This window comes from Diadema antillarum, unplaced genomic scaffold (genome assembly GCF_040938485.1).
Source record: "Diadema antillarum isolate AM-2024a unplaced genomic scaffold, OU_Dant_1.0 scf00000211, whole genome shotgun sequence".
NCBI lineage: Eukaryota > Metazoa > Echinodermata > Echinoidea > Diadematoida > Diadematidae > Diadema > Diadema antillarum.
In genome coordinates, this window is record NW_027271100.1 from 2,724,433 (window position 1) to 2,752,362 (window position 27,930).

Consider the following 27,930-nt stretch of genomic DNA (forward strand, 5'->3'; position numbering starts at 1 on the left):
TGTAAAATTACAGAACAGATACACAACATCCAAAAGCAAAACAAAACAAAAGCAAAAAATCTGCAAGTTTGCATTAATTACTGCATTTTCCTTGTATTGCTACATTTGTAGGTCTCTCCACAATACCAAAACAGAAAGCCATGGTTCTGTACCACTACAGAAATGGAATTAACTTTCTTTATGCACTTTACAGGTTTCTTGTAATTTTGGCATGCAGAAAAAATGTAAATGGGCATAAAGCTTTCATCTCAACATGTTTGACATGCAGTAAAGTGCACAGGACTGTCTACTTCAGAGTCAGGGATAAGAGACACATCTTGTTTTTCCATTTATTTGTCTTTGCTAAAAGTGCTTCCATTTTGTGCATCATGAATAGAAGTATGAAACTAGAGCCGGGTGGGTGCTTGGCTCACGTACAAAGTAGCCATGATGGTGTGACCGTACATGTAAGGGCACTACCACAGCTGGCTTGCAAAACCTAGAGTAGACTCTAGACTTTCCTGACATATAATTCTGAAGTCTGGATTAGAGTAAAACAAGCATGATATGATATACAGTATATAATGACAGGTTCAATACTCTGCAGTATTTCTTCCACTCTTTATGTGGTAAAAGCAGTTTTACCAAATTTGGGAACCCTACCCATCTCAAAACACAATGGTAATACCTAGGAACAACTGTTATTGTCCCCACACCAACTTTCCAAATTGAGACTTAAAAGACGATTCACAAGTGATTGACCCTGCAATCGAGAACCACAGAGAGAGAATGAAAAAGATCCCATTTCAGAGAATAGTAACCAATTCCCTGTCTTGAAGATGACTTTTATCATGTTTCTGTTTCCAAAGGCAATAAATACATTGTGAGTTGTTAATTTTGCATATGCTGACAAACTTGTGAAATTCACAAGTTAAAAATGTTTTTTATAGCTCAGTCGGGAGAGCACCAGGCTATCATCTGGAGGTCTCGGGCTTGTATCCCGATGAAGTCCCATTTTCTTTGCTCAATTTTTCACTTATGAAATACTACAATTCTGGTCAGTTTGCCTTAGTTTGGTTTAAGTTTAAAAAGCCACAGACTATATGGCATACACAGTAATCTTCAATGTATCATGGCACATACATCATACAAAAACTTGGATATCAGTTCAGAATATACAAGAGAAGTTTTGAAACTTAGGGATCATTTTGAATGAAGTTTGGCACTCAGAGAGAGGCAATATGGACAGAGCTTTATATTCTCCTACAATACTAGGCCACTATTACAAATCACATGTACATCATTCATAACAGATCCAATAACTTTCCTTTCCAGAAAGTTGGTCTACATTACGTACCTTTTCAGTGACAGACTGGAGGCACTTCACCACAGCATCTTTTCTCAGATCCTCTGGACTCTGCCATCGGATGTGGTTCCTTGCCTTCCCTCTACCTTTACCCTTTTCCCGCTTGGTGGATGTTGCCTGGTGACGGTGATTGCTGCTGTTGCTACCACTGCTGCCACCAACGTGGCCCATGCTCCCCTTGGGGTGGTAGTGGGTGTGAGGCCGGGCTGAGGGGAGGGAGGACTGGCTAGCCATCAACTCTGGATCCTGCTCCAAGTCAAAGCTGTCCTGCTGGAAGATGCTAAGGATGTAGCGGGTGTAGACGACTGCATCGACGCCCCGGGTCTCAAGCTCCTGGCCTAGCCAGGACTGAACGGAAGCTGTCGATGCCATCTTGATGGAGGAAGGGCTTTGGATAATCATTGAAGCTTTGGGGCTTTTGCTTTAGCCTTTCTTTGAAATGAGGTTATACATTTTTTTTTCTTTTTCTTGTGTAAATTTGATTATTAAGCTTACACTTAACTAGTGTAAGGTTATTACTTCTGCTCTTGAAAAGAATATTTCAAGAACTTTAAAATGAGCTCATGGTGCTAGATGGCATACAAAAGAGTGCCTCTGCACATCTATAAGAAGCCCAGCTTACTCCATGATGTTGGGCATGGATGTAGTCTCAGCATGCACTGGGTTGGAGGTGGCCTTCAGGTTGACAGGATCACCATGTGACACACATGGGAATTCCTAGACAAAAGATAATTATACATCAGATAATTATACATCAGAAAATCAAAAGACAATACCAATAGCAAATACAACGTACAAAGAATATCAGTACATTACACTATATGTCAACATGAATTATGCATGACAAAAGTTTTGACTGTGACAATGCATCAGTTATCAAATCTATCATGCTCAATCAACTTAAAATTGTGAACATTGACAGGTATCTATTGAAAATATCTTCTGATGGAGTCAAACTAGGATATCTTATCTGATTTCCTTCCTTCACCCAGTGACTATGAAGGGCAGTTACAATTCTCGGTATCGCCAATGCGCAGAAAACTTCTGCGCACGCTGAAGAGCTCTGTCACAGATGCACTGTGGGATTCCTCGGTGCCCTTGTCGCTTCCGGTTGTCTCACGTGAGTCGCAATTCCCATACAATTCAATGGAGTTATTTATCTGCTTCTCTGTCGTTACCTTTTTTTTTTTCCTTGGCTATAATTCAGCTTTAAAAAGAGTTGAAAGTTTCTAAGTTTTACTGATTTGCGGTCACCAGAGTCATGGTTCACTACTGCAAGGCTTCAATTCAATGTGCTGGTGACAACATGGAAAGCGAAGAAATCTTCAACAACTGGATAAAGACAGAGCATGATCTGACAGCATGTGCAGCCAAAACCGGGGCAAGTTTGTCCCGCTAGCTATCCCACAATGCATCTAAAACGCTGCTCTGTGCACAGCACCTAGGTATTGGCGATACCGAGAATTATTTTTTCCTCTTGAGGACAATGGCAAAATGGAATCTTCTGCCAACAGATGTTGGTAGAAGGAGGAGGAGGAGGAGGAGAAGGAGAAGGAGGAGGAGGAAGAGAAGGAGAAGGAGGAGGAGGAGGAGGAGGAGGAGGAGGAGGAAAAGGAGAAGGAGGAGGAGGAGGAGGAGGAGGAGAAGGAGAAGGAGGAGGAGAAGGAGAAGGAGAAGGAGAAGGAGGAGAAGAAGGTGGAGGAGGAGGAGGAGAAGGAGAAGGAGAAGGAGGAGGAGGAGGAGGAGGAGAAGGAGGAGGAGGAGGAGGAGGAGGAGAAGGAGAAGGAGAAGGAGAAGGAGGAGAAGGAGAAGGTGGAGGAGGAGGAGGAGAAGGAGAAGGAGGAGAAGGAGGAGGAGGAGGAGGAGGAGGAGAAGGAGAAGGAGAAGGAGAAGGAGGAGGAGGAGAAGGAGGAGGAGGAGGAGGAGGAGGAGGAGGAGAAGGAGAAGAAGAAGAAGAAGGAGAAGAAGAAGAAGCAGCCAAAAGTTGGGAGTCCAAGATGAATCAAGCTTTGTTCATAAGACAGAGCTCCTTATATCAGGTACTGTAAAAGTGGAAATTTTCGCGGTGGTGAATTTTTTTGGATTTAAAAGGTTATTTTGTCACAATCAGTTGCAAATTACCTGTTCTTGATGAGTCTTTCGCCTACTGGATCTGTAGGTTTCAAAGTTATGAAGTTATAAAGTTTTTCATGATGGATAAGGGGAGCCATCCACATGATTCGCAAACAAAACAGGAAAACCTTCCACCGAGATCTGGGGCATGAATACTCACTTTCCTCAACATACGATCCTCATGGAATGGAATATGCGATCCCATTCCCTCAGATCGGCGTGCACCAGCTACGTCAGCTGGCTAGTGGGAAGACAACTCTCTCACAACGTTCGATCTGAAGAAGCCTACAGATTCAGTAGGCGAAAGTCTCATCAAGAACAGGAAATTCGCAACTGATTGTGACAAAATGAACTTTTATCCAGTTGATATTCCAACCAGATAAATCTTTTGGGCGAAGTGTTGAACTATTCGCGCATTTCGCGCAACCAGATGCTAGCACGAAAATAAAAGCATGCGAATATTTTTGCTTGCCAAATGTTCTAGCACTTGATGAATGATTCCGCAGAATTTAAACATGCAATACTCTTCTTAACTGGCCGAGCGTGAAAAATTTAGTGAGGCAAAAATATCCACTTTTACAGTGTACCAGTTTTGTGGCTCTCCTTTTGAACATTTTCTAAAGCTAATATGTAGGTTGTTGGTTTTTTTTTCAAATAAGGACTCCATACTGCATGAAGGAGGTACAATAATATGTATTCTAAGTGGGGTCTTACCAGAACTTTTTCAATTGAAGTTATCCTGGTGTATTTAATAATAATAGATCTATGGACCTGTCTACAAAATGTTCGTTTATCAAATTCATCAATCTATTGGCTGCATTAATTTGTGCCTGAAATGCAGATCAAAATAAAGTTTAGAATCAACCACCACTTTAAATCTACTACCAAACTGAAGTGGTAAATGTAAGAGATTAGGCTACTGTACCCTATGTACCAGTACCTTTTGTCCTTTAATTTAGTTATGGGGATGGGTAAACTTGGCCTAGTTCTAAGAATACTGCAACATGTAACGGCCCCTTGTAATGAGGGCGCCAGTGCCAGGGGCTGAGCTGAGTTTACCCACTATGGCACTAAGCTAGGCCAAGCTGACCCATTAAACTACGGCACAATTAACATATATATCATGCTGCTCGTCGATTGTCGTGAAGGCAAATTTTCTGGATGAAACATGAGAAACCACTCATCTGACCAGGAAATGAGACATTCAAAATCTTTCTGCAAAGAAGCAGCATCACTGTCATTGTCATCACTATCTATTGAAAGTATTAAATATGTTTAAGATTTTGTGTCATCAGCATGCCAACACTGCAACAGATAAACACTGACCCCTGGAAGTAACCTGCTCAGCAACTCAGGGAGGTAAATGCACCACCCACCAGCCAGAGAATGAGGTGAAATTTATATTTTTCAAATAAAAATAAATTGATCTCGATCTCGTTCGTTCATCATCTACAGCGCAGCAACTGTCGAGTGTAACGTTGTAGTCGTTAGCAGCGAGTGTTTGATAAATTACTTCTAACGTTAGATTTCCAAATTCCATTGGAATGTATGTACAACTGTATCTTCATCTTAAGGCTACGTTGTTGTAAATTCAAGCTCTTTTCTTGAGTATCGTTATCGTGTTCGCAAAATCTTGGCCCAGCATTTTCTCACGTGCAAGCCGTCAAGTCGTTGCTGCAACCTTCATAACGTACTGCACTACACCTCTGAGTCTTGCACTCGTTGAGATCGGCCACCCACATTCGCTCGCCGCTCCCGCCTGCTATACTGCATGAGCCGAGACGTATCTACTATCGTACAATGTATCGTACACGTTATACCGGTCTCGACGCCGCCCGCCTTATTTCCCATCGTGAAAATCACGAAGTCACTATCGGATTTTCCAAAATTTACTAACGGTAAAATCCTTCCTCTTGTCTCTAGGTAAGATATAACGATATAATAAGTATCGTTTGTTCATACATACCATTATTCGGACGAATGCAGCGCTCGTGCAAAGATGAAACGGGTGAGAATCATCTACCGAACCGGCAATTACACATCAACAGCCATTGACCATAATCCGAGGTCAGACTTTCGCATGACGTAATGCATACGACACGAAGCCGGTCAAAATTCGCTATTCCTATCCCAGCATATTGTCTAGCAAATATGCTTGCACAGCAGCGAAAATTACTGGGCAGACATCCTACTACGCTTGCGCGAATTTATCATGAGGATTTTGGCGCACAAATGCAAAAAGGAAAACTTTAGGATACATTGGAATGAGTAGTAGGTCCTACGTGACATGTATTACACAGGCTTGAGTGAATCTCTAAGATTTGGAATATGGATGCATGAAGATTGAATTAAATCCTCAAAATACGTCTGCACACCGGACTCTTACTATACTAGGCTAACTGACGTATCGCTGGGAGTCTGCAATAGATGTTACATCTTTTAGCAGCCAATGGATACTGAAAATTATGTCGAGAAGTCTTGCTTGTACGTAAGGATATTTTACTCCCCTGCCTTCTGAAGGAGGCACGTCATGTGCTTCCTTGTTATGGGAGAAAAGTGAAAATATGTTGAGTTTTCTTTATATTTTCTTTATATCGTTCTACTATTATGTACCTAAAGGAAAAATGACGAAGATGTAATTATTCTGCTATAAAAGTGTAAAGCATAAACTTCCTCCTGGCTGGATAACTTCAAAGTAATGATCAGTCAGATACATGTACATATTGCAGTATATATTTTGATTTAGAACCTTGCGATTGAGCATAATTTATTTGCGTTTGAAAAAAAAAAACCAACAACAAACAAATGGAAATGTCAAGATTTTGTGTACAAACTAAACTTGCAACGGAGTAGTGAGGAGATGGTATATCATCAACTCATGCGTCATATTGACTGTTCGAGAACTGTTAAGCGAAATTTCACAATATAATGACTCCTATTGAATTTCGATCTTGATTGAATTTTCACTTTTGTAATTTGTTTTACTCTTTCATTTAAGACTAAATCTTAACTGGTGAGGAAATGAAACCTAAATATAGACCAATGTTGATTGAGTGAATGCAGCAATATTTAATAGTATATAGGACACAATGTCTAGTGCATGATCAGTAATTTCTAAAGTTTTGGTGCCGCCATCGCTGGATGATATGACAACAAAACTCTGTGACGTCATGTCTGGAAAGCGATGTAAAGAATACAAACAAAATTCAACATATTTTCGCTTTTCGAGCATAATAAAAGAGTACACTTATACACACTCACATAAATTACGTAAATTCTAGCTTTTCTTCTCTATTTTAAGATTATTGTCAAAAGAAATTATTGATAATCTTAATGAAGATTTGCATTTATAACGAGAACATGGTAGGGCCTATAGTTGGAAGCACGACTTGTAAGGTCATGGATCATCCGCATTTTATGCTCAAAATGAGGGTTTGTGGCTAGCTGCTTATAGCATCATGCTTACTGGAAACATGTGAAACTAAAAAAAAAATACTTTATCAGGTTATAGGTCCGATATTAATGAATCTAAATTCTACCATTCGGTGTATTTGATTTTGCTCTGTATATTAAAGCCACCTTGAAAATATGTGAAACTGTATACTGTCATTCAACTTCCCACGTACATGTCAATCGCACTGACCTGCAATCAGCATTATTATTCCCAAATATTTTTTTTTAAAATCTTCATTTTTTTTACAATAATAATCTCTCGGCCTATAACCTGGTAATCTATTCCCCCTTCCCCCTGTCTCTCTCTCTCTCTCTCTCTCTCTCTCTCTCTCTCCCTCTCTCTTTATCAATACGCACCACTCAAGGGATTTGGGATGTAGTATGAGACTGAAAGTAACAAAAGTGAATTGTAACATTAATGTTTTTTTATGACGGATGATGTGGTTGGTTGTGAACCAATTTCTACAGCCACAGCATATTGGCAACACTATACAATACGTTCGCACACATAATTATGACACAGACAGAAAGGCAGAGAGATAACACACGCACACACGTCATAATCACACTCTGCTGACACTTATATACTTTGCCTGCAATTTCAATTTTTACATGCTGTCGAACCCATAAAGAAAGCGGTAACAATGACAAATTTTACCAACGTTTTTCATTTTATTTTTACAACATTAATATTTGGGAATGTCCTGGTAAAATCATTATTCCGTGAATGAATTAGATGACATGTTATACAATCAATTTTTACAAGTAAACGTGTACACCTTTTCCATTTGCATAGATAGAGTGAATTATTTTGACATTCTACTACACTGTATTCTACTGTAATCACGATTAATGTCATGAGACATATCAGACACTGAGCTTGTGGTTCAGAACGCTCGAGGACAAAAAGCAAGAAAACATCACCTTTTTTACCACATAAAGGACGATGGCCCAACAAACAACAAAAAGAGGCAACATCTCAAAGAAAGCTGAAATAATTGCAGAAAGGACTGATATCTAGTTATAAAAAGCTTGATATGAGTGGTTTAAAAGGCACACTTTTTTAGATGTTGAACATTATGGGTTATCAAAATAATTTTGTTGAGAATCTTTACTACGGAATCCGTATCCCATTGGTAGATCTTCGCAGACGACTAAGAAGATAGTTTTTAGGAATTTTGATGTACACCAGACTACCACTCAGACGATGTTTGATGTTATTCAAGGCAGATGAATCGCCAACAAAATGAGATGCACCACTGTAGAGACGGAAATGAAAGAAAACGAGAAAGCGCAGAGAGAAAGGGAACAGAGTTAGATCAAACTTAAAGGGACATTCCAGACGATTTTCATACTTTTACATCATATAGTACATAAATCGACAACTCCAAGTACAGATTTGTGGAATTTATTGTGGTTCTTGAGCAGAGAAACAATACTTTGAAAACCTTTAAACAAATTACACTGAACAAGGATGATGACATAGGAGGTTCACATATTTCAGAAATGTAGCAGTGCAATTCTATTACAATACTGCTTGCTTGCGAGTTCACCTGTGTATAATCTATGCATGCCTTCTTCTTTTGTTCTGCTTCCTTGAGCCCCAACTCATGCATTCTTATGGTGACTCTGCCATGTCATCATCCTTGTTCATTGCAATTTGTTCTAAATTTTGAAAATATTTTAATTCTTCATCCCAATTATCACAAATTCTGAAACTCTGTACTCATAACTAATTTATAGTTGTTTAAATGTAAAAATCTGAAAATCATCTGGAGGTCTCCTTTAACAAAGCGGAAGAAGGAGGAGAATAAAAAATGAAAGAAAATGAAAAGAGTAAAAGAGACGAAATGTGTGACAGGTGTGTGAAGTGAGAAATGGGATGACGAGGATATACAGGAAGTGTTAACTGCAAACAGCTAGGAACACGGAGGAAAGACAATCGTAGACATAGCGCACTATTTGGACGTTCTCAGTGTTCAGGTTGCCATCATTTGGGTTGCGCTTCACCTAATACGTATACTTGAGGTGTACGATCAAATGATGTGCATCAAAACAATTCATAAAATGACATTTAAGAGAAGGGCATCTATATCTATCATCACACATGCAGTAATTTCCTCCCATGATACGTTGAACCATTGAGAGTTGACGTTGCACTGACCCTGACTTGATGCACTGAATTAATGATGGCACGATTACGTGTCTTATTGACAAGTCCCCTTTTTTAATTATGGGACACTAATAATTCTCACTCATATTGCAATACAAAAAAAAAAGATGGGATGTGTTATATTGCATTCAGATACTCAAATCTGGGTAAGTTTGATTACAAAGGACCGTTTTTAGAAAGTAGATTATCTGCAAAGTGAACATTTCACAATCCTGTTTACTTTCTTTCTTCGAAAGACATACAAGTACATCATCAACAATTAAGTTGGCATCTATATAGACGCATCTAAACTCTTTCCGTAAGCCCGAATACTGATCTTGGTACACATCATTTGATTTTGTGTGAAATATGATAAGAAAGCATTTTACAGTACATTTTTAATCCGCCCAACATGCAAACTTTACAGGAAATTATAAAAACTACCAGAGATCATAAAACAGATAAACAACATATATGCCATTGATGTTGGTATGACGGACTTTCACGATTATTTGTAAGTTCAAGGAAAACGGTCGCACTGTCCAGATAGAAAACAAACAAACAGATAATAATATATCAACAAAGAAGAAGGTCAATCACAACAAAATGGTACTCATATAACATCAGATACATCAGTTAAACATAACGTCCAGAATTTGACTGGTCTCCCCCCCCCCCCCCCCCCTCTCTCTCTCTCTCTCATGTGTATGTGAGTGTCCACCTTGCCATATAGAGTATTCCATTGATGCCTGCATTACTAGAAAACAAAGTCAGCCATGCTAGATTTGGAGACAAAAAAAATAATAAAAAACCGTGAAAAGGATAAGATTTTTAATGCCGTGCATAGCAGAATATTGTTCATTTGTCTGTGGTTAATCATGGAGCTATTACAAACACCATGGTTTAAACATGACTTGCAACATGTCCATATCAGAATGTCAAAAGCCTCAGAAAAATACCTTGATGTCCATCAGACACATAAAATGCGCAGATAAACGCATTCCACTATCACGCTTTGTGATAATCATTTTTCAATAAATTCCTACATCGGCACATTACTACCACACCTGCTTGCATAGAAGACCACATAATGACATGACTGTCTCTGTTACCTGAATCTCTACCAGTGATTGTTCTGCCTTGCGAGAAAGTGGAGGATAGCAAAACAGAAGGAACAAGCGAAGAAATTATCAAATTCGTAGCAACCATGAGAAATCTGTCTCAGTTTATCAGCAATTTGTGGTTGAATAAAGCTGTGCACAGTGACTAAACAAAGATGAATAATAATGTGAATTTAAAATCACCATATATATTTAGTACCATAATTCATTTACTTTTGCACCGAAAAGATCTTACAATATACTGATCCTCCAAGATTCATACAAAGAAATACACTAATCCTAATTTGATTATGTTGCAAAAACAACATAGCACCTGGCAACAATTCCATGTGGAGTATAAGAAATAGTTCTGCTATACTGTTTTGGAAGACGCATGTCCAACCCATCATCTTGAGATTCCAGTAAAACGTAAACAGATACAAACTTACTCATATTCAACACGCAGCAGGTTTTTCCGACCGTGTATACCAGTACACACATAAGGAACATGCACAATGTGCACTTGTTCAACATCATTCGCATAACAATTATTATCACAGACTTGCTTGTATAAATACTCTGTTGATTATGCTTAAACAGACTTCAAGAGCTTTTTCTTCAAACCATTAATACAGTGAACTCATATTCTATTTTCATCTCAGGGAGATGTACATAGCAAATGGTCTCATTCTCCATCATACACGTCACACATTCTCCTACTGTCTCTATGAATGGCAATGTTCATAGAGTGTTCGAATTTCAGCGCTCTGTCGTTCGATTGGTGCTTACGGTGAGTTTGCGTAGATCTCCATCCCATCAAAGTGTAGCTCCTCGGCGGGCTGAGTCGAGCTTCTCAGGTGCTTGGCAAGGCGGACGTTGAAGATGATGCTTGGAATGATCACGAATGAAATGACACACAGAGCCACCCACAAAGCATTCTGACATGAGAGACGAGGGGGGGGGGGGGGCATTAAACTATACATAATCGTTCAAGTATCACAAAGTAACAGTGTAATTGTTTCTTCAGCGAAAGAAAAAACAAAAGGTAACTTAATTGTCATACTGACATCCCTATACCTCACAATCAAAACATCGAAGTTTTGATGAGGAAACCACATTAAGGAACGTTTTATAGATGTCATTATAAAACGGAGGTTCAATAATTGCTCGATGAGGGTGCATGTTTGCAAAAATTAGCACACACACATTTTAAAGAGGCTCGGGTATATAAATACATTATTAAGAGGCCATTTGGCCATCCGCCTAATCAGTGAAATGAAAAAAAAAAAAAAAGATACTGTGAAATCGTTTCGCAGGTAAATTGAGGGACTTCTACAGATTTCTTATTAACACATCATGATTATATATATTGTGTTGCGACGATGCTATGTTTATTGGCAAAACGAAAAGTTGTATATAAAGCATCTACAAATTCAGACATACCGCATTAATTCTGGACCTACATCCGACTACTTTTTCAACTGCAAATTGCCTTGACACATTAAAACATAACTTCATGCGTGGCAAAGGTTAACTCACCAATCCGGGAAGAAAGAATAGACACGCAGTGCCAACAACTGCGTCGTAAACACGTCGTATGACTCCACAGCGACCGATATCATTCCGAACCTGCCAAAAGAAGCGATCGTGAGACATGATGATTTCACTGATAACGAACTCCCCACAATTTGAATTATTTCGTGAGAAATCAATTGATGCGCTGAAACCCAACTAACGTAAGGTGTATACAAAGTGCTACACTATACTTCAAGCATTAAAGGACAAGTCCACCTTCATATACATAAGGATTTAGAGAATGCAGCAATATTAGTAGAACACATCAGTGAAAGTTTGAGGAAAATTGGACAATCCGTTCAAAAGTTACGAATATTTTAAGTATCTGCGCAGTCACTGCTAGAAGAAAAGACTACTACAGTGTGTGATGTCACATGCGTACAACTATGTAAGGAAAATAAAAAGAGAATTTCACAAAACTTTACTTTTTGAATAAAGTGCAAAGTTCTTCGACTTGCTACTGACGTATGTTAAGGGTAATATTATTCCCCCTGCCTTCTGAAAGAGAGAAGTCGAGTGTTCTTTTGTTATGGGAGAAAATGGACATATGTTGAATTTTCTTTAGTCTTTCTTTATATCGTTGTACTCATATGACATCACAAGCTATAGTAGTCTTTTCATCTAGCCGTGACTGAGCAGAAACTTCAAAAATTCATAACTTTTGAACGGATTGTCCGATTTTCCTCAAACTCTCACTGATGTGTTCTACTAATATTGCTGCATTCACTCAACCCACATGTCTATGAAGGTGGACTTGTCCTTTAACCCTCTGTATGTCATCACATTATATCACCTGCTCATATTAGGTTTGTGTGTGGACTTTGTGCACATTTGATTCATTGGCACATAAAGTGTTAAGCGACATAGACTCCTAAGATGCTGTACCAAAGGACATACAGCTCCAGTGTTGATTGATTTAATATGCTACGTTGAGAAGAGGATGCTCTTTATAGATGAAATAGGAGTATAACTATAGACAAAGTGTGGAATAAACCATAATGATGAGGAGATCCTACTTATATTTTGTTTGTAAAAACTGGAATTTTTATAATGATTTTAATTCGATCTCTTCGGCCAAACTGGTGAAAAAAGAACAAGCATATCGCATAAAATAAAGAAACAATGAACTGTTCTCAGTGTGTTAATGAAACAGTCTTCTTAATCAGTCTTTGGCATGTGTATGAGCTCTGTCGATATGCATTTATGATCTAAGGATGTACGACGTATGTGTGTGTACGTGTGTGTGTTTATGTTTGTGTGTGTTTTTGTCACAATCAATATCATCAATATCAGATTGTGCGGGTGAATAAGTCATTGATAAATGTAAATATGATAAACAGGAAGGCAGTTAGGATATAACTCAATGGGATTATTCCACTCAGATACGGAAAACAACATGGGGTACTCAAAAAAAGAAAGAAAGAAAGAAAAGAAATTCGTTTCCGGGTATCACCGAAGCAAAAAAGGATTTGTTGTACAGAATCATCATGGATGGTTTTCCTCAATCCAATGGATTTTAGTTTATTTATTTCCCCTTGTTGTTACACAGAGCTTTTTCCTCGCCCAGCAAAGAAGATGAAGAAGAAGAAGAAGAAGAAGAAGAAGAAGAAGAAGAAGAAGAAGAAGAAGAAGAAGAAGAAGAAAGAAAAGGTTTTATGTGATGTCTACACACACATGACTATGTCTGTAACATCCACGGAAGTCGAATTACAAGTTTGCGACTCGACATCCGTTTTAACGCCATATCACAACTAGCCGCCCATTGAGCGAGCCGGCGGCACGTTTGTTAAGAGCTCTTCGGAAGTAGCAATCAGCATGACTCGTTAAGTCTCTCACCCGTAGCAGGACCTCGTCTATGAACTGGTCCCCGAGGACGACGATGCTCTCGATGTAGGCCTCTAGGGACTGTAGTTTCATCGAACACAATGACAAAAATAAGACCAATTTATATCATCTGTCGTTTGAACATCTCAATCTTTAAACTTCCGTTCCTCTTAAAATTCGTGCCGCAAGTAAAATCATATTACAATGTATTTGTGATACTGTGCTATCATTTGGCGGATGCATCAAAGATAGATCACACAAACCCATAACGCTCGCATCTCCGTGATGATATCAAGTGTATTGCAATATACAATATAACTGCACACGTAACTCCGTGGCGTTATTTCTTTAGTTGCTCATCCACTGTATCATAAAGCCTTCTGATCGTCTTATTGTTAAGTGGAAGAGACCGAAAACATCACACTTAGATTGCTCCCCCACCCACCCTTTATACATATATATATATATATATATATATATATATATATATATATATATATATAATTGTTGGAACATAATATCACGTGACACAGCGGAAATCTCAGTCCTTCGGTGAAAGTTTACCATCTGAAGCATTCCCTTAACAAATCTGATTTGTTTGCCAACATACAAAACAAAAACCATAAATACTCTTGAAAAAATGTACGGCTGTCTTATAGATGGATGCTTCAAACAATAACAACTTCTCTGTAATATTCTTCAAAAGTTATTTGCTTGTTTTGTTTTTTAATCACTCGAGGTATAGAAACTACTCTGCAGCAATGCACTAATTGTTATAACTGTTTGGCGTCACGTGTTTCTCAAAATAGCTGCCTGTGCCATGACGCATTCTCATTTGGGTATAGGTTACTTACCTGCTTTCTAAACAAAAGAAAGCATGACTTCATGTATTTTTTTCTCGTGTTGATATGGAAGTAACCCCTGTATTCTAAAGGATTATTTCCCCACATAATACGAGAATGCATAAAATTCTCCGCACAGTATTCTACGAGTATAGTAAAGTTTTCATTAGATGCTCCCGTCTTTGTACTTCATTTACAAGAGAGTTTAATTTTGATTAACCCCTATTGTTGAATTACTTGAATTCTAGAGTATTGTATACTTGGGAAGGATTGAAATGTTTCGAATAACATGGATTTAAGCAAACATACGCGCGCGCACACACACATATATCAATATGAAAGCAATGTATACATGCAAAGCAAACTTTTCAACCACATGCCTGGATGAGAATTGGCCCAGCCTCAGTAGCGATGAAGGAAGTGATGTTATCCACCGAGCGAACTACACCCTGCGAGACCATCTGCATGTAAAGAGTGCAAGGTGCATGACGCAAAGGGAGGATTGTTCAGTATAACAACGTAAATATTATATCCTCTTTCACGCAGATCAAAGAATACACTTTAAAAAGTTTCGTTTTGTTTTTATTATGCAACATCTCTTAGTTTCTCGGATTGAAGATTTTTCATTTACACTCGGAGTTATATTTAGAGTGCAATGTCATACATGTCTTTCTTCGAGATAAAGGTATTGATTCATAAGTATAAAGAAAATAAATAATTCTCTGCATTTTTTTATTTACAGAGAGAAAGAGAGAGAAAGAAAGGAGGGAGAGGGAGGGAGGGAGAGAGAGTCTATCCTAATCAAGACTGTGAGTTAAGTGGCAACTGTATGTTTGAGAAAGCGCACATTCATATTGCAGACATAAACTGTCATGTTAATATGATTGACTGACATCCTTCATCAAGTGCACTTATATGCCTTTTTTTTTCTCGGACAAGACGTGTGTATACAACAGACTCTTGTCTTCTGATAGGGAGTGCTCTCTATATGCAATAATTGACACTTTGTCAGATTCAGAATTTGCATTTGTAGAGGTCCATAGTGAGATTGTGACCAGGGTAAGTGAAATGTTCACTTTTTATGAATTTAACTTACCCTCAACGATGCCACTGAGTGGTTAAGGTGAGTCACGTCTTCCTGCAGTATCACCTACGAGTCAAGAAAAAAGTGCAGTGTTGTCAAGAGATGGGAAACGGATGCCCACATACAATGAATGATAATAAAGGCTTTCAAATCCCCAGGAAAAGTGATCCGATCGATCTTTGTCACGTCATATTCTTCTGAAATGTCACACAGTCTTGCTCATTTCTATCAATATGATATGACAGATAAGATCGATGACAATAAAGATAGGTAAAATAAATAATATAAAAAATAAGAATTTAATGGCAAAACGGGCTTAGTGCCATTTCTAAACATTCTGAACTATAAGTCCATCATTAGTATAAAGCAAAACCAAATCTTTTCAGTGATACCTCACTCGCTATACGTCAAGGAATATTCTCGAAGTTATGGTTAAAATATCCCATATTTTCTCATTATACCTTTTTTTAGCAACTGTAATCGCAAACATCTCAAATTAAGAAGACTGGAGTTGACTCCTTTTGCGATCAAACTCGTCATATAGGCCTATAAGTTTAAGGTTGTTTCAGCATCATTTTATTCGAAGGTTGAATGTTGTTTGTATGAATGAAATAGGCTGACCACGGACATCCAATAACGTCGCTTTACGGCACTGTAAAGGTCCTGTTTACCTTTGGGATCAGTGATTTTAAAAATGTTCAATATATCAATTTTGATGCATATGTGTAGGTCAGTTGTATCACAAAATATCCTACCATATAAATCCTTTGCAATAAAGCTTAAAATATAAGGAGATATCACTCTTTTTCTCATCAAACCATAACTGTAGACGGTTTAGTCTGGACACATTTTTATTATAACTATTGTTCACATTTTGTATATTTAACAATACTTAACATCGATTATGCTGGTTCAAATTTTTACATTGGTTGTTTCTATCCCCAACTCACATTTTAGAACTATTTTAAAGCACTAATGCTGGGGTTTTATTGCATCTGCAAATGGTAAATTATGCCTTTACTCGCCAAAGTTTTGGCCTTGGCGGCTGTATGTCCAGATTGTCTCGTAATTTTATGATTTCGTGTGTTGTCAAACATATTATGATAAGTAAACAAGGAGCGAGAGAAATGGATGAGCAGACACAGAAAACCAGTTTCGATATAGGGCCTACTAGCCGAGTAGCCGTTGTGGTTCAAGATTTTTTTTTTCTTGATTTTTTTTTGTTGTTTGTTAAAGACGTCAAACGACAGCGATGACATGAATTTGTAAATGAAGACCCCCGCATCACAGCTCCGAGCCCATAGACACTGGTTTATTGACAGAAATGCCGTTATACGAGATAAATAAAACACACATAAACATTACGGAACTCATTCATAACTACGGTACACTCGATCGGTGGTGAGTGTTGTCATATCAACACTGTTCAAGTCACACGGCTAACAAAAGGACAGGTACACAAGTAAGATTTAATTAGAGCATTTATCAGCAGGCTCAGCAATGATACAATAACCTTTGAACGCTGTTTACAGGGTCTACGTGACACTGAGAACACTGATTCTTGTGTACATCAAATATCTGTGGTTAAATGCAATAAGATGACTTATTTTGAACTTCGCACACTGAGTTATCCAGAAATTCATACGGCGATCTTGAAACTTTAACAGGCCATCCTCGGCCTTATAGGCCCATTCCGTAGAGATATATTATTAATATCTCTTTTGCGCAACCAATCTGAACGCTCATTTGATTCGAGAGGCCTATATTTCCTTCCACAGTTTTTTTTTTTTTTAATATGTAAAAAGGGTTGTCTTAATGAAGAATGTGTTCAGTATTGTTTGGGGTTTTTTTTTTCAGCCTCAACATTTGCTTGACTTTCTTTCATGCCAATCGCTTGCCATGCCTTTTCAACCCCGGAGATGTTACAAGTTAACTATTTATGTTCTATGCAGTAAAATTGTAGGGCCTACTGATATACGCATATATTTTGCCTTTCAAGAAAGTTTCTTGTTAGAACTATGGGCAGAGCTATAAAGGCGACTCCAAAATAGTGCTATTCTCTGAGGGGCGCAGCCCTGAAATGAGTAGTACTTTGGGGGGCACCGAGGCCCACATGTATAAAAAAGTATATTATAAGAATATAAATAATAATAATAACTATTAAAAAAAAAACTGTGGAGGCCGTTGTCCAAGTCAAGCGATTTGCTTATTGATAACGGTCTCCTCCTAGATTTGTCATGAAATATATGTATTATTCACATGATCATATATTTGTAATGAGAACTCTTCTTTATATTTTCATGACTTGTGAATATGTTTGACATTGTCATACTTATTTTCTTTTTAATACAAGTGGAGAAATAAAACTTACTTTAAACTGAAACTGAAACCGATATGTTAAACCAGAAACTCGAAATTACGCATAGTATATCATTTTATACTTGGAATGACAACTTTGACCGCACGAAGCAGTGCGCAATGTCAGAATATGCTTTGTGATGTCACAATTGCTTTGTTACATTTCACAGAGCTAGCGACAAACGAAGCAGTGCGATGTCAGAATTGCTTTATGATGTCACAATCGCTTTGTTATATTTCACAGTGAGTGACCGTATGAAGCATGACTTTGTGATGTCACAATCGCTTTGTTACATTTCACAGAGCGACGTACGAAGTAGCGCGCGATGTCAGAATTGCTTTGTGATGTCACAATTACTCTGTCACATTTCACAAAGTGGCCGTACGAAGCAGTGCGCAATGTCAAACCGCTTTGTGATATCACAACAGGCCAAGTCAACATTCTAAAATAGTTGAAAATACATATAATCACATGAAATTCTCTCAACCGATCATTAGAGGAATATTTTTTCATCCAAAATATAATCAGCCTGGATTTCCACTCTTAGAAAAATCATCTACTGAGTAAGGAAGAGCCATATATATCGTTTGTCATCTGGACTCTCTGTGTACATGTGTACTAGTATTTCTGTTTTATTATAATCATCATTCATGTCTTGAACACTCAGAAATTAATATAACATAGAGAGTTGGCTCTCCCTCTTTCGTAGGTGGTAAGACATAATGCATTGATCTTCCCATCTCCCTGACTGCATACTGCAGTTATTCATCACCACTGGCTGGCCGCAAGCCAGGATTCGCCCACTGGTCTCGCTCAAAAGCAGCGAGCGGGAAAATCAATGACTGCGAACGACTCCGGACTTCGACCCATTGATTTCACACAGCCCGGTTAGCTCAGTCGGTAGAGCATGGGACTCTTAATCCCAGGGTCGTGGGTTCGAGCCCCACATTGGGCGTCTACTTTTTCTTTTCTTTTCCTGTTAACAATCACAAAGGGCTGGGGATGCTTAGAAGCAAGTTCAAGGAGAAAGCTTCTTTTACACCGACAGGAAGGCTGGACGGGTCCCGCAAAGAGACGCCACAGAATAGTAACACTTTTTGTCATCTTCATTTGGCTGGCCAAGACGGCGGTCTAAATCACTGCCCTGTAAGCACGTGTTACTCCGCTCCATAATAGTTCATTTGTACGAAAAATGCCCGGACAGATGATTTTTTTTCTATATTTAGGCTGCTTTTTGTCATGCGCTTGAGAGGTTTAAACATCGAAAACCTTGACGCCTTATTCCCATTCTTGAAATAGCATCTATTTCGTTTAATTCGTAACGCTCTGCCCACAAACACCAACATAAATCTTATTAACGTTGTTTTAAAGAGTTTGAAGGAATTGCAACTTTCTGAGGAGATGTTATCTTATTAATGTTTCACATACACAACATAGATTATGAAGACGATATTGCGTCATCGTATTTAAAAGGATTTAAACCCCTCGATCGCAGAATACCAAGTTGCGACGGAAAATTACTCGTTTTACCCGAAACCAAAATACAATGTTATGTATTGAGAAAGGCTATTGAAATTTGTAGGCTTTGAAACTACTTGTAATGCCCATTTTGTAATCAATGTCATAACGGTTAACCTGTGCTTAAAATACCAGGGGCATAAATTAAAGAATGGGTAATAAACTTTATACAGGATTTCTGAAAATTTAGATCTCCTTTGCCCCAGTAAGTGGACGGCATCACATGCATAAAATCAAGGGGTCATCTCAGTATTAAAATATGCATCATTTTAACCCTATATATTACCATGTTACGTCTATCTTGTATGGCGTAATTGCATTAATGTATATGTAGGGCCTATGCTGGTATCAATAAACCGAAAATCATGACTTCTCTCCCTTTTTAAGTAATACGTTTTACGGATTTTTAGATCAGGTCAAGTAATTACAAGAAGATGAGAATCGAAATTATAAGTTCGATAAAAAAAATCTCTCAGAAAAAGAGTTAGAGACAAAAAAAAAAAAAATGCCGTGACCAGGATTCGAACCTGGGTTATTGCGGCCACAACGCAATGTCCTAACCTCTAGACGATCACGGCTGCCTGTGATTATGCAACGCTCGGCATGCTAATAAGTACTGCCCTGTAACGGAGTAGCACTAACCCTTCATAACTACATTTACAATGAATACTATTTGCAGCAGGTCGGGGACGAGGAAGTTCGAGCGAATTGCTTGCATTCATTGTAATTATGCAAATGAATGCGCTATATAACGTGATCATGTACGGTGATGAGGCACATCGTAGATTGTGACATGTAAAAATGGTGACAAAGCAACAGCGTCAACAGAGGAAGAAAGAAGAAATACTGATGAATAGAAGGAGAATATTTAATTAACATCTTATCGTCAGTTGGTAAATTTGTAAATCATGTCTTATATAAATTATGCCTTAATCTTTCACAATATGTCTGAAACAATGAGAAGTTCAAATATCTAATAACGAACGGCAATTTTCTCTCAGTACGGAACTACAGTTACTAATGACAAAATACTTGTCAAGTTTTGCACAATATAATTTTTCAGTGAAAATCAGAGTCTAAAAAGCTCACTGTCGTCAAAGCCCGGTTAGCAAAGTCGGTAAAGCATGCGACTCTTAATCCCAGGGTCGTGGGCACGAAGCCCCTCATTATTTTGGCGAGTTATTTCCATTTATCTTTTTGTTAATATATTCTTTTTGCTAATTTATTCTTTTAGCTAACTTATTCTACTGCTTAATGACTTATCTGTGACTTATCAATAAACTACTCATGTCGTTATCATAATCATTATTAGTTATTTTTTATCATCAAATAACATTTGTAACATTTATTTTAGAAAGCGGCATTTCAAATATCAAGTTGTAGAACAACGAATACCGGTGAAAGTTTCTGCGTTGAGACAAAAACTTTAATTTCGAAAGTATTACTTAATGCTGATATCGTCGAAGAAATGTCGGAGTAAAGTATCCTAGTCCTGACTTAATTATACCCCCATCCACCCTCTATCTCTCTCCCTCTTACGGAGGGCAATATGCAATATAACCTCGACATGGTGTCAAATGCATGTCATCTCCAAATGACAGGAGAATCAACCGTACAAGGAAAATAGTGCAAACTCATGCAAGCTTCAAAGCAGTAAACAATGACTTGAAGGGAACGAAGCCAAGGGAGCCGTCGATATCAAAATCACAAGATGGTCCTTGTTTGTTGTTTGCTCGTTTGTCAGTCTGTCTGTCAGGTGACAAGGTTAGCAGCATGAGATGATTTGGCCAAATATTTCACACTTGAAATAGTTGAAATTTCATTAATCTGTTAAAAAACAGAAACATCCTGGGGTCAAATTCCCGTTTGGTTTGATGAATTACTAGTATGAGTCAAACAATTCAAATTTCCCCACACAAACCAAGGGCTTGCGATTCAAATCGTAGCCATGATCGTAGACCTACTGGACTGCTGCCATATTTTACGAAATTGACATGTATCCCGTACATCATTAGCGGAGACAATGTGGCAATGTCATCAGACTGTACTACATTGCAACATATACGTTTGCCATATGTATTTTGTATTTCCGCCAACTGATATGTACCCTCTAACATGGAATTCTAGAAGATACAACAAGTAAGTAAACAACAAGCTGTCTGTCACTTGTTGAAAACACGGAACTCTCTTTTTTTTCAGATTTGCAGCAAACTTTGTTCGATTTACTTCGGGGTCGACACACAGTGATAAATCTGCTTGGACGATGGACTTGACAATAGGCCTCTTCATTTCTAATGCGCCGTCACAGCCCGGTTAGCTCAGTCGGTAGAGCATGGGACTCTTAATCCCAGGGTCGTGGGTTCGAGCCCCACATTGGGCGAGTTATTTTTTTTTTCTTTAATTAACAGACGTTAATTTGTTCGTTGCACAGATAGATATAATACTCTACTGCACTGCGCATTACAACATAATAGTCATGACATACATGATTCATGATTTGAAGAGATTCTTTTTAAAGACACATTTTATAAAAACCCGAAATGACATAGTCTAAGAAGAAAAGTAATCAAACTTTAATGCATTAGCCAAAGATGCTATTTAAAAAAAAATCTATTCGATATATATCAGTTGTGTCATTTTATATCAATCCCTGCCCGTGTATATACCACGGGAACAAGGGAAATTTGATATGAAAACTGCGGTAAATGAACATCCTTGGCCTTACCGTCATATTTCTCACCGCCTGTAGATCTGTTCGGTCGATAAGCGTCAAGCTGTCGGCGAGAGAGCGTAAGTCATTGGCCATGTCCTGGGTTTACGAAAGGCAGACATTTAAAAAGGAATACCCTGTAAGTTTGTGGCAACATAAACATGGCTGATGTATATGTCATTCTGTTAATATTAATCATTCACTTATGGTGCTAAAAAATATTTCTCATTGATTTCGTCTTGTCAGAAGGATCAGCTTTTGAAAACATCAAAACTTTCTTTCGTTATTTATAGTTACTGTTTTCAATGTTCTTGATGTTGTTGTATCAATGTTTTCCCGAAAGAAGATGCTTTATTGTTAAATCAGTTATCAGGTGATTGAAAGGCGGGACATTTAGACGTCCTTATTAGAAAGACTGAGATGTAAAGGAGAGACTGATTAGAGAGTGAAAGTATACACGAAACACGGCAATGCAAACATGAGATACAATAATTTGGACTTACGGGATAGGCACCAGCAACTGCGTCGGCTGCATCGTTGAGGGCGTCACTCACATTGGTAAGACTAACCTGATTGATTGCCAGCTCCATCTGTCCAAGAGGCAAAATGGGGGGAAATGTGCAAACTAGACGATATCACACCTATAAAAGATGAACTTCATGCTTCTTGTTGAATAACATCAAATTAGTGTATGATGAACCAGTATTAAATTCCAATGACGGGAAAGTTGATATTGGAAGGGCACAAATTCCAATGGAGAATGCTGCAAGCAAGGTAGTAGGCCTGTATATATTCTTCTTTTTTTTACGATCGTGGTGAAAGCAACGTATCTCCTTCGAAACATTCCAATGATGGTCTAGGTAAAACTCGAAGATTAAATTTGGATATCTCAAACGCATATCATATTCAGAGATTTCTTGCAACAACGCACAGTCAACCACAACTTGTTATGATCATTTAGGCTTTGGCATGACGTGTTGCACAAGAACTTTACATTCTTACGAACTGCGTCGCAACAGGGCCCGTAGTAAAAACCGATATTAGAATATAGTGGAGGTTTAATCATGTAGAAATACAATACATACAACATACATAACAAAGGTATTCCATTCTGATGGCTACTTGTGTCCATTACCTCTGAAAGAGTGGTGGAAATATTTTGCGGTGACAACTGTCCAGTCAGCTCGTCCAGGAGATCACCAGTCTGACCTTCGGGCAGGATTTCAATCCCGGAGACGGTGTCATTCACGAGATCGTACACACTGGTAAAGTTTGGTAACATCTAGAGGAAAAGGTGGAGTAACAATTGAGTCTCATGTTTGTTGTTTTACACCCGTGGGAAGAGTATTATTGCATTCCAGCAAATGTTCATTTTAGGGATGATAAAGGATGAAGACACCATCTCCACCCCCATGTCCGGAAAATACTTATTTGTTTATGAATTTCGCATTGTTCAATGTATTCATCAAAAAGGCTCAGCTATTCAGGTATGTAACTGTCCATCAACGGCCTTCCACAGAGAGACAGACAGACAGACAGACAGACAGACAGACAGACAGACAGACAGACTGACTGACAGACAGACAGACAGACAGACAGTCAGTCAGACATCCAATACACTTCCTTACCATTTTTGCGGATGTTATGTTACGTCATTGTTTATTGACACTTTGCGACTTTGGTTGGTTGAAAATTAAAACTATGCTTATAAATGTAGCAGCGTTATGTTACCAAAGCAGTAGGAAAGATTCTACTGATTATATTTGTATTATACTGTATTTATTTTCCGCATAAAGCACGACACACAGCGGCTGGAGAGCCCATCCTTGGGGGCTTGTCAGCGAAAAACCACTGATATCGAACGGAGTCCAGGGGGAAAAAAAGATATATAATTGCATATACAATGCATATGACATTGGGAGGAGAACACGAAAAGTATTTTTAAAGATTGTAAATGTGTCTCCGTTAGCTGTATTTGGATGAAAAAAGGACAGCTTTGCTGAAACAATTCCGGTGGTCTATGACAAAACAGAGCATTGAAGACGAACGACACCCACCTGACGTATATCTAAGTCAAGAACAATGTCTAGAAGTCCTGATGACTCAAGATCCAAAGCATCGTAGAGAGTGGCGTCATCCTTACAATCTCTGGAATTGTAGAAAGGACACGATAAAGCATAGGAAACCATGACAGATTTTGGTTAGTTGTCATGACGTCAAATTACCATAATAATTATTCATATACAGACATGGTCCTCTCTATGGTAGAGTGTAGTAGAAATATGAAAGAGAGAAAACTATTATGATGTAAGGCAACAGGGGAAGATACTGATAATTTCATCGCTGTTAAAAATATTGTGGTTTTTTTTTCTCTTTCTGGATTGTTTGTATTTAACCCCATTTACACAGTGCATACATCATGGAATAAAGTTGATGATGTCCTTTATATCTTGCTTTTTATGAAAAGTTTCTCCTTCAAACTATTCGGTTTACAATCACTAAAGAGAAGTCAATAATTACTCACTCGAGAACCTGGTAGACTGAGAGGTTTTGAGTGGTGTTACCAAGCGGGAGATTACTAATAGGCGAGCTACCTCCCCATACGACCGGGTCGTCGACGACCTGTACGTAATAGGTAGACAATGAAGCGGCTTTCGGCATGAAGAACGATACATTCATGGATTGCAAAAACGCTTCGATGAAACCCGTTTGTATAGGTGGATATGTTACGCGATCAAGATGTACGGATATTTCTTCCCGTTTAACCGTGTATCCTAGCAACAAAAAGAAATGAAAGTCAAACGAAAGAAGTTGACAACCATGACAACGTTAATCATATAAAGTTTTGTGCGTGTGTGTGTGTTTTAATTTCAGTGCAGCTACTCATGCAAAAATGTTACAGTTTATTACTTTTAACATCGACGACATTATCATGGCGACGATTACGTTTATTTCTATCACCAATTTGATAAATTGATATTTCATTAGTTCATCATATTATCAGCATCACCATAATCGTCACATATAATAATGTCTAAAAGCTGTAAAGGTTACTGATAATAATCAGGACTGTGGGGGGGGGGGGGCATCAAAATATGATAATGATTATGATGACTTTCACCTCTCGAATGATTGACAGGTCGAGCAGAGTCTGACAGCCAATGGAAAGGGTGGATCCCAGGAAGAGAAGGACGGCAGCCAATAGGCACACGAGGAGGGAGATGGTGAAAGACCAGCAGGCGGAGCTAAAAGAAAAGTCATCACCAGATCGTTGAGTTTGAGAATACCTGCCATTTTAACAAACTCTGAATTAGGCGATTTGCGTTAGTATGAATATCTATAATGTATGCCAAACATCATGATAATACGATTCCACTAAGGAAAATGCTTCTGCAGATGACGACTACTACCTCATAGCATCCAATTTTCATGATCACCTCGAAGTCACTGATCATGAGTTCCATGTGAGTGATCAGTTGCAAAGAGAGATCGTTAATGATAAATGATATCTGTACATTGAATGATTTCGTGCTTTCAAGCACACAAATGAAGTAAGCACGCTTATCAGTTGTTTTGACTACATACCCCATCAGCATAGTGCCTCCCCATTCGCTAGGGCAGCCTCGATGGGTGGGTCCGGTGTTGTACCTCAACCCACAGCAAGCCAGTAGCAGCCCAGCCCCCGTCAGGATCACCATCAGCCCTAGGACCAATGGTAGACACCTAGCGATGATCTTGCTGCCCAATATAAAACAAAGAAAAGAACAAGAAATAAGGATACTTGATTTAGAGTAGAGATGTCTTTTGAAATATTAAGAGCGAGCGTCACGCTATGCCGTTTCAACATCAGTATTCGCACACTTTTAGACATCCGGCATCGACTGACTGAATATTCACGTTTCTTGCGTGTCTCTTTTTTTCGTGTTTACATTGTCACAAAGATTATCAATATTCATCATAATACTTGACTCATATTTCATGTTCGAATACAATGAAATTTTTGCTTTTTATTTGTTTCCTTTTACCTTACATAATGTATTACAATATTATACTTGAGTGTGAGTATAGCGTTGTGCTTTCAGTCACAGCTCTACAAACAAGTGTAGAAGCGACTCAAACAGGCTCTTATAAATCTTTGGGCAAAGAGTCAGCTTTTATTTACCAAATCAATAAGATTAATCAAGTGGTATTTCTAGTGGCCAGTAGTTACATAGATAGCAGCTTGACACGAATTGTGTTTTTAAGCTGTTACAATAAGCAACATCAAAAGGGGGACATGAACGCCAAATATGCATTATACTTCAAATGGTAATAAAGCAAGCTTTAAACGGGAAAGCATTCAGAGTCAGTAATGTTGACATAATGATTAAACATTGTTGTAATTGACATAACCCTTCGGGCAAACAATAATAAAAAAAGAAAACTTCTTGCAGGCCCGTAGCCAGGATTTTTCAAGGGGGGGTGCGGTCACTAAAAAAACGGACCTTCGGTACCAATACCAATGATGACACACACACACACACACACACAATTATATATATATATATATATATATATATATATATATATATATATATATGTATATATATTCTTTGGACGACCGAACTACAAAAGTTGTATAAGAATTTGCGCGCGAAGCGCGCCGCAAATTGTGAATTTTGACTGTTTTAATGACGTTTTAAAGTCTCGAGGAAATTTGTATTTTTGTCTGTTGCATGCAATCGCGTTACGGTATTTCATCTAGGAAATAGTAAAAACTCATTTTGCCAGGAAGTTGCAAAGTTTAATTGTGTTCGAGACTCTGCGCGCGTAGCGCGCCGCAAAATTGAGAATAGTGATTTTCCTGGTGTTGTTTTAACTTTTATTTTTTCTATTGTATATACCCGCGTTAGCAGGCCTGAAGCCAGGATTTTTAAAGGAAGGGGGATTGCGTTAATTAACAAAACGGTCCTTTGATACTGTCCCGGGAGGGTAGCGACAATTAAAAGTTGGACACCATGCTCATACATGGACTTTCAAAATGGCCCCTAAACGAGTAATGATCATATGATTTTTTTGGGCCTTAAAAACAAGTATTCCTTAAATGTTTCCTGCACCCTAAAGAAGTACTTCATCATGATTGAACAATATACCATTTTCCCAAATTTCGGCCTTTTTGATACCCTTTGATTATATACGCTCGTACATCACACTTTCCATCTAATCCGTGAGAAAAAACGACCCCTATTACGCGTTTTCTTTAGCGAGTATGGTCACGGTGTCCACCTTTCAGTTGGAGTTTTCCATCCCATTGGATGCTGTTTGGAAGATGAAACATTCACTTTACTATACAGTATATCAGCCGTTGGTATGCGAGTTTGTCAAAAACGAAAATAAATAAGAAAATTTTTAAAACAAAATGAATTGTAAATGTGAACCATTTATATTTTGCCTCCTTGTGGTAGGATATTTCCAGCATTTCCGAACTTTCAAATAATCATTTTAGATTTAGTAATATTAAAGGTAGTAGATCCGATTCGCAAACATCTCCAATATCAGTCAAATGTCATATTAACCATCATGCTAAGAAGGTTTTCTATGTGAAATTTGGAGGTCAGTGAAATTCAAAAATTAAACATCCATTAGCCATTGGAAGAAGTATATAAGCGCCCGATTGCAGACAGCAGGTGGCAAGGTGACCGTTGCAACTACGTACATTATTACCACCTCCGAAGGAAATGCACCAGTCCGACTACAGCCACAGTGGCGTATCTAGGGAAAACGGCGCCCGGGGCAAGCGCGAAAATTGCGCCCCTAATTTCTGAAAAAGTGTTCAACCCCAACCCCATCCCGGTAGGGACTTTTAGAAAAAAGGTC

The 27,930-nt window shown here is 38.3% G+C and overlaps 2 protein-coding genes and 3 non-coding genes across 5 annotated transcripts in view; 2 read left to right on the forward strand and 3 right to left on the reverse strand.

Moving 5' to 3' along the window:
* The window catches only part of LOC139724347 (uncharacterized), a 43,934-nt gene extending 38,410 nt beyond the window's left edge, over window positions 1-5,524 (reverse strand). Inside the window, exons 1-2 of the mRNA XM_071635499.1 lie at window positions 5,424-5,524; window positions 1,337-2,062 (exon numbers count right to left, since the gene is read on the reverse strand). Of these exons, the coding sequence (XP_071491600.1) occupies window positions 1,337-1,747 (411 nt within the window). The 5' untranslated portion in view covers window positions 1,748-2,062; window positions 5,424-5,524. The remainder of the gene's footprint in view (window positions 1-1,336; window positions 2,063-5,423) is intronic.
* Window positions 1,964-27,902, reverse strand: LOC139724374 (prominin-1-A-like). The gene is made up of 15 exons (XM_071635524.1): window positions 27,898-27,902; window positions 25,660-25,812; window positions 25,196-25,319; window positions 24,599-24,696; window positions 24,132-24,222; window positions 23,210-23,356; window positions 22,578-22,664; window positions 22,090-22,173; window positions 15,500-15,553; window positions 14,784-14,864; window positions 13,574-13,642; window positions 11,702-11,791; window positions 10,952-11,100; window positions 8,100-8,169; window positions 1,964-2,062 (listed from the first exon to the last, which is right to left on the reverse strand). The coding sequence occupies exons 1-15, from the start codon at window positions 27,900-27,902 to the stop codon at window positions 1,964-1,966; spliced, it is 1,401 nt and encodes a 466-aa protein (XP_071491625.1).
* Window positions 18,729-18,801, forward strand: Trnak-cuu (transfer RNA lysine (anticodon CUU)). The gene has a single exon. It is a non-coding gene; the product is annotated as a tRNA-Lys (tRNA).
* On the reverse strand, window positions 19,871-19,942 carry Trnah-gug (transfer RNA histidin (anticodon GUG)). The gene has a single exon. It is a non-coding gene; the product is annotated as a tRNA-His (tRNA).
* Window positions 21,672-21,744, forward strand: Trnak-cuu (transfer RNA lysine (anticodon CUU)). Its single transcript has one exon. It is a non-coding gene; the product is annotated as a tRNA-Lys (tRNA).
* Window positions 27,903-27,930: the final 28 nt, after the last annotated feature.

Excerpts from the sequence above, each read along its gene's own strand:
- LOC139724374 (XM_071635524.1), bottom strand. Across the intron at positions 22,665-23,209 it reads TTTCCACCACTCTTTCAGAG|ATGGAGCTGGCAATCAATCA; the intron begins GTAATGGACACA and ends CCTCTTGGACAG. Across the intron at positions 14,865-15,499 it reads ACTCAGTGGCATCGTTGAGG|ATGGTCTCGCAGGGTGTAGT; the intron begins GTAAGTTAAATT and ends CTTTACATGCAG.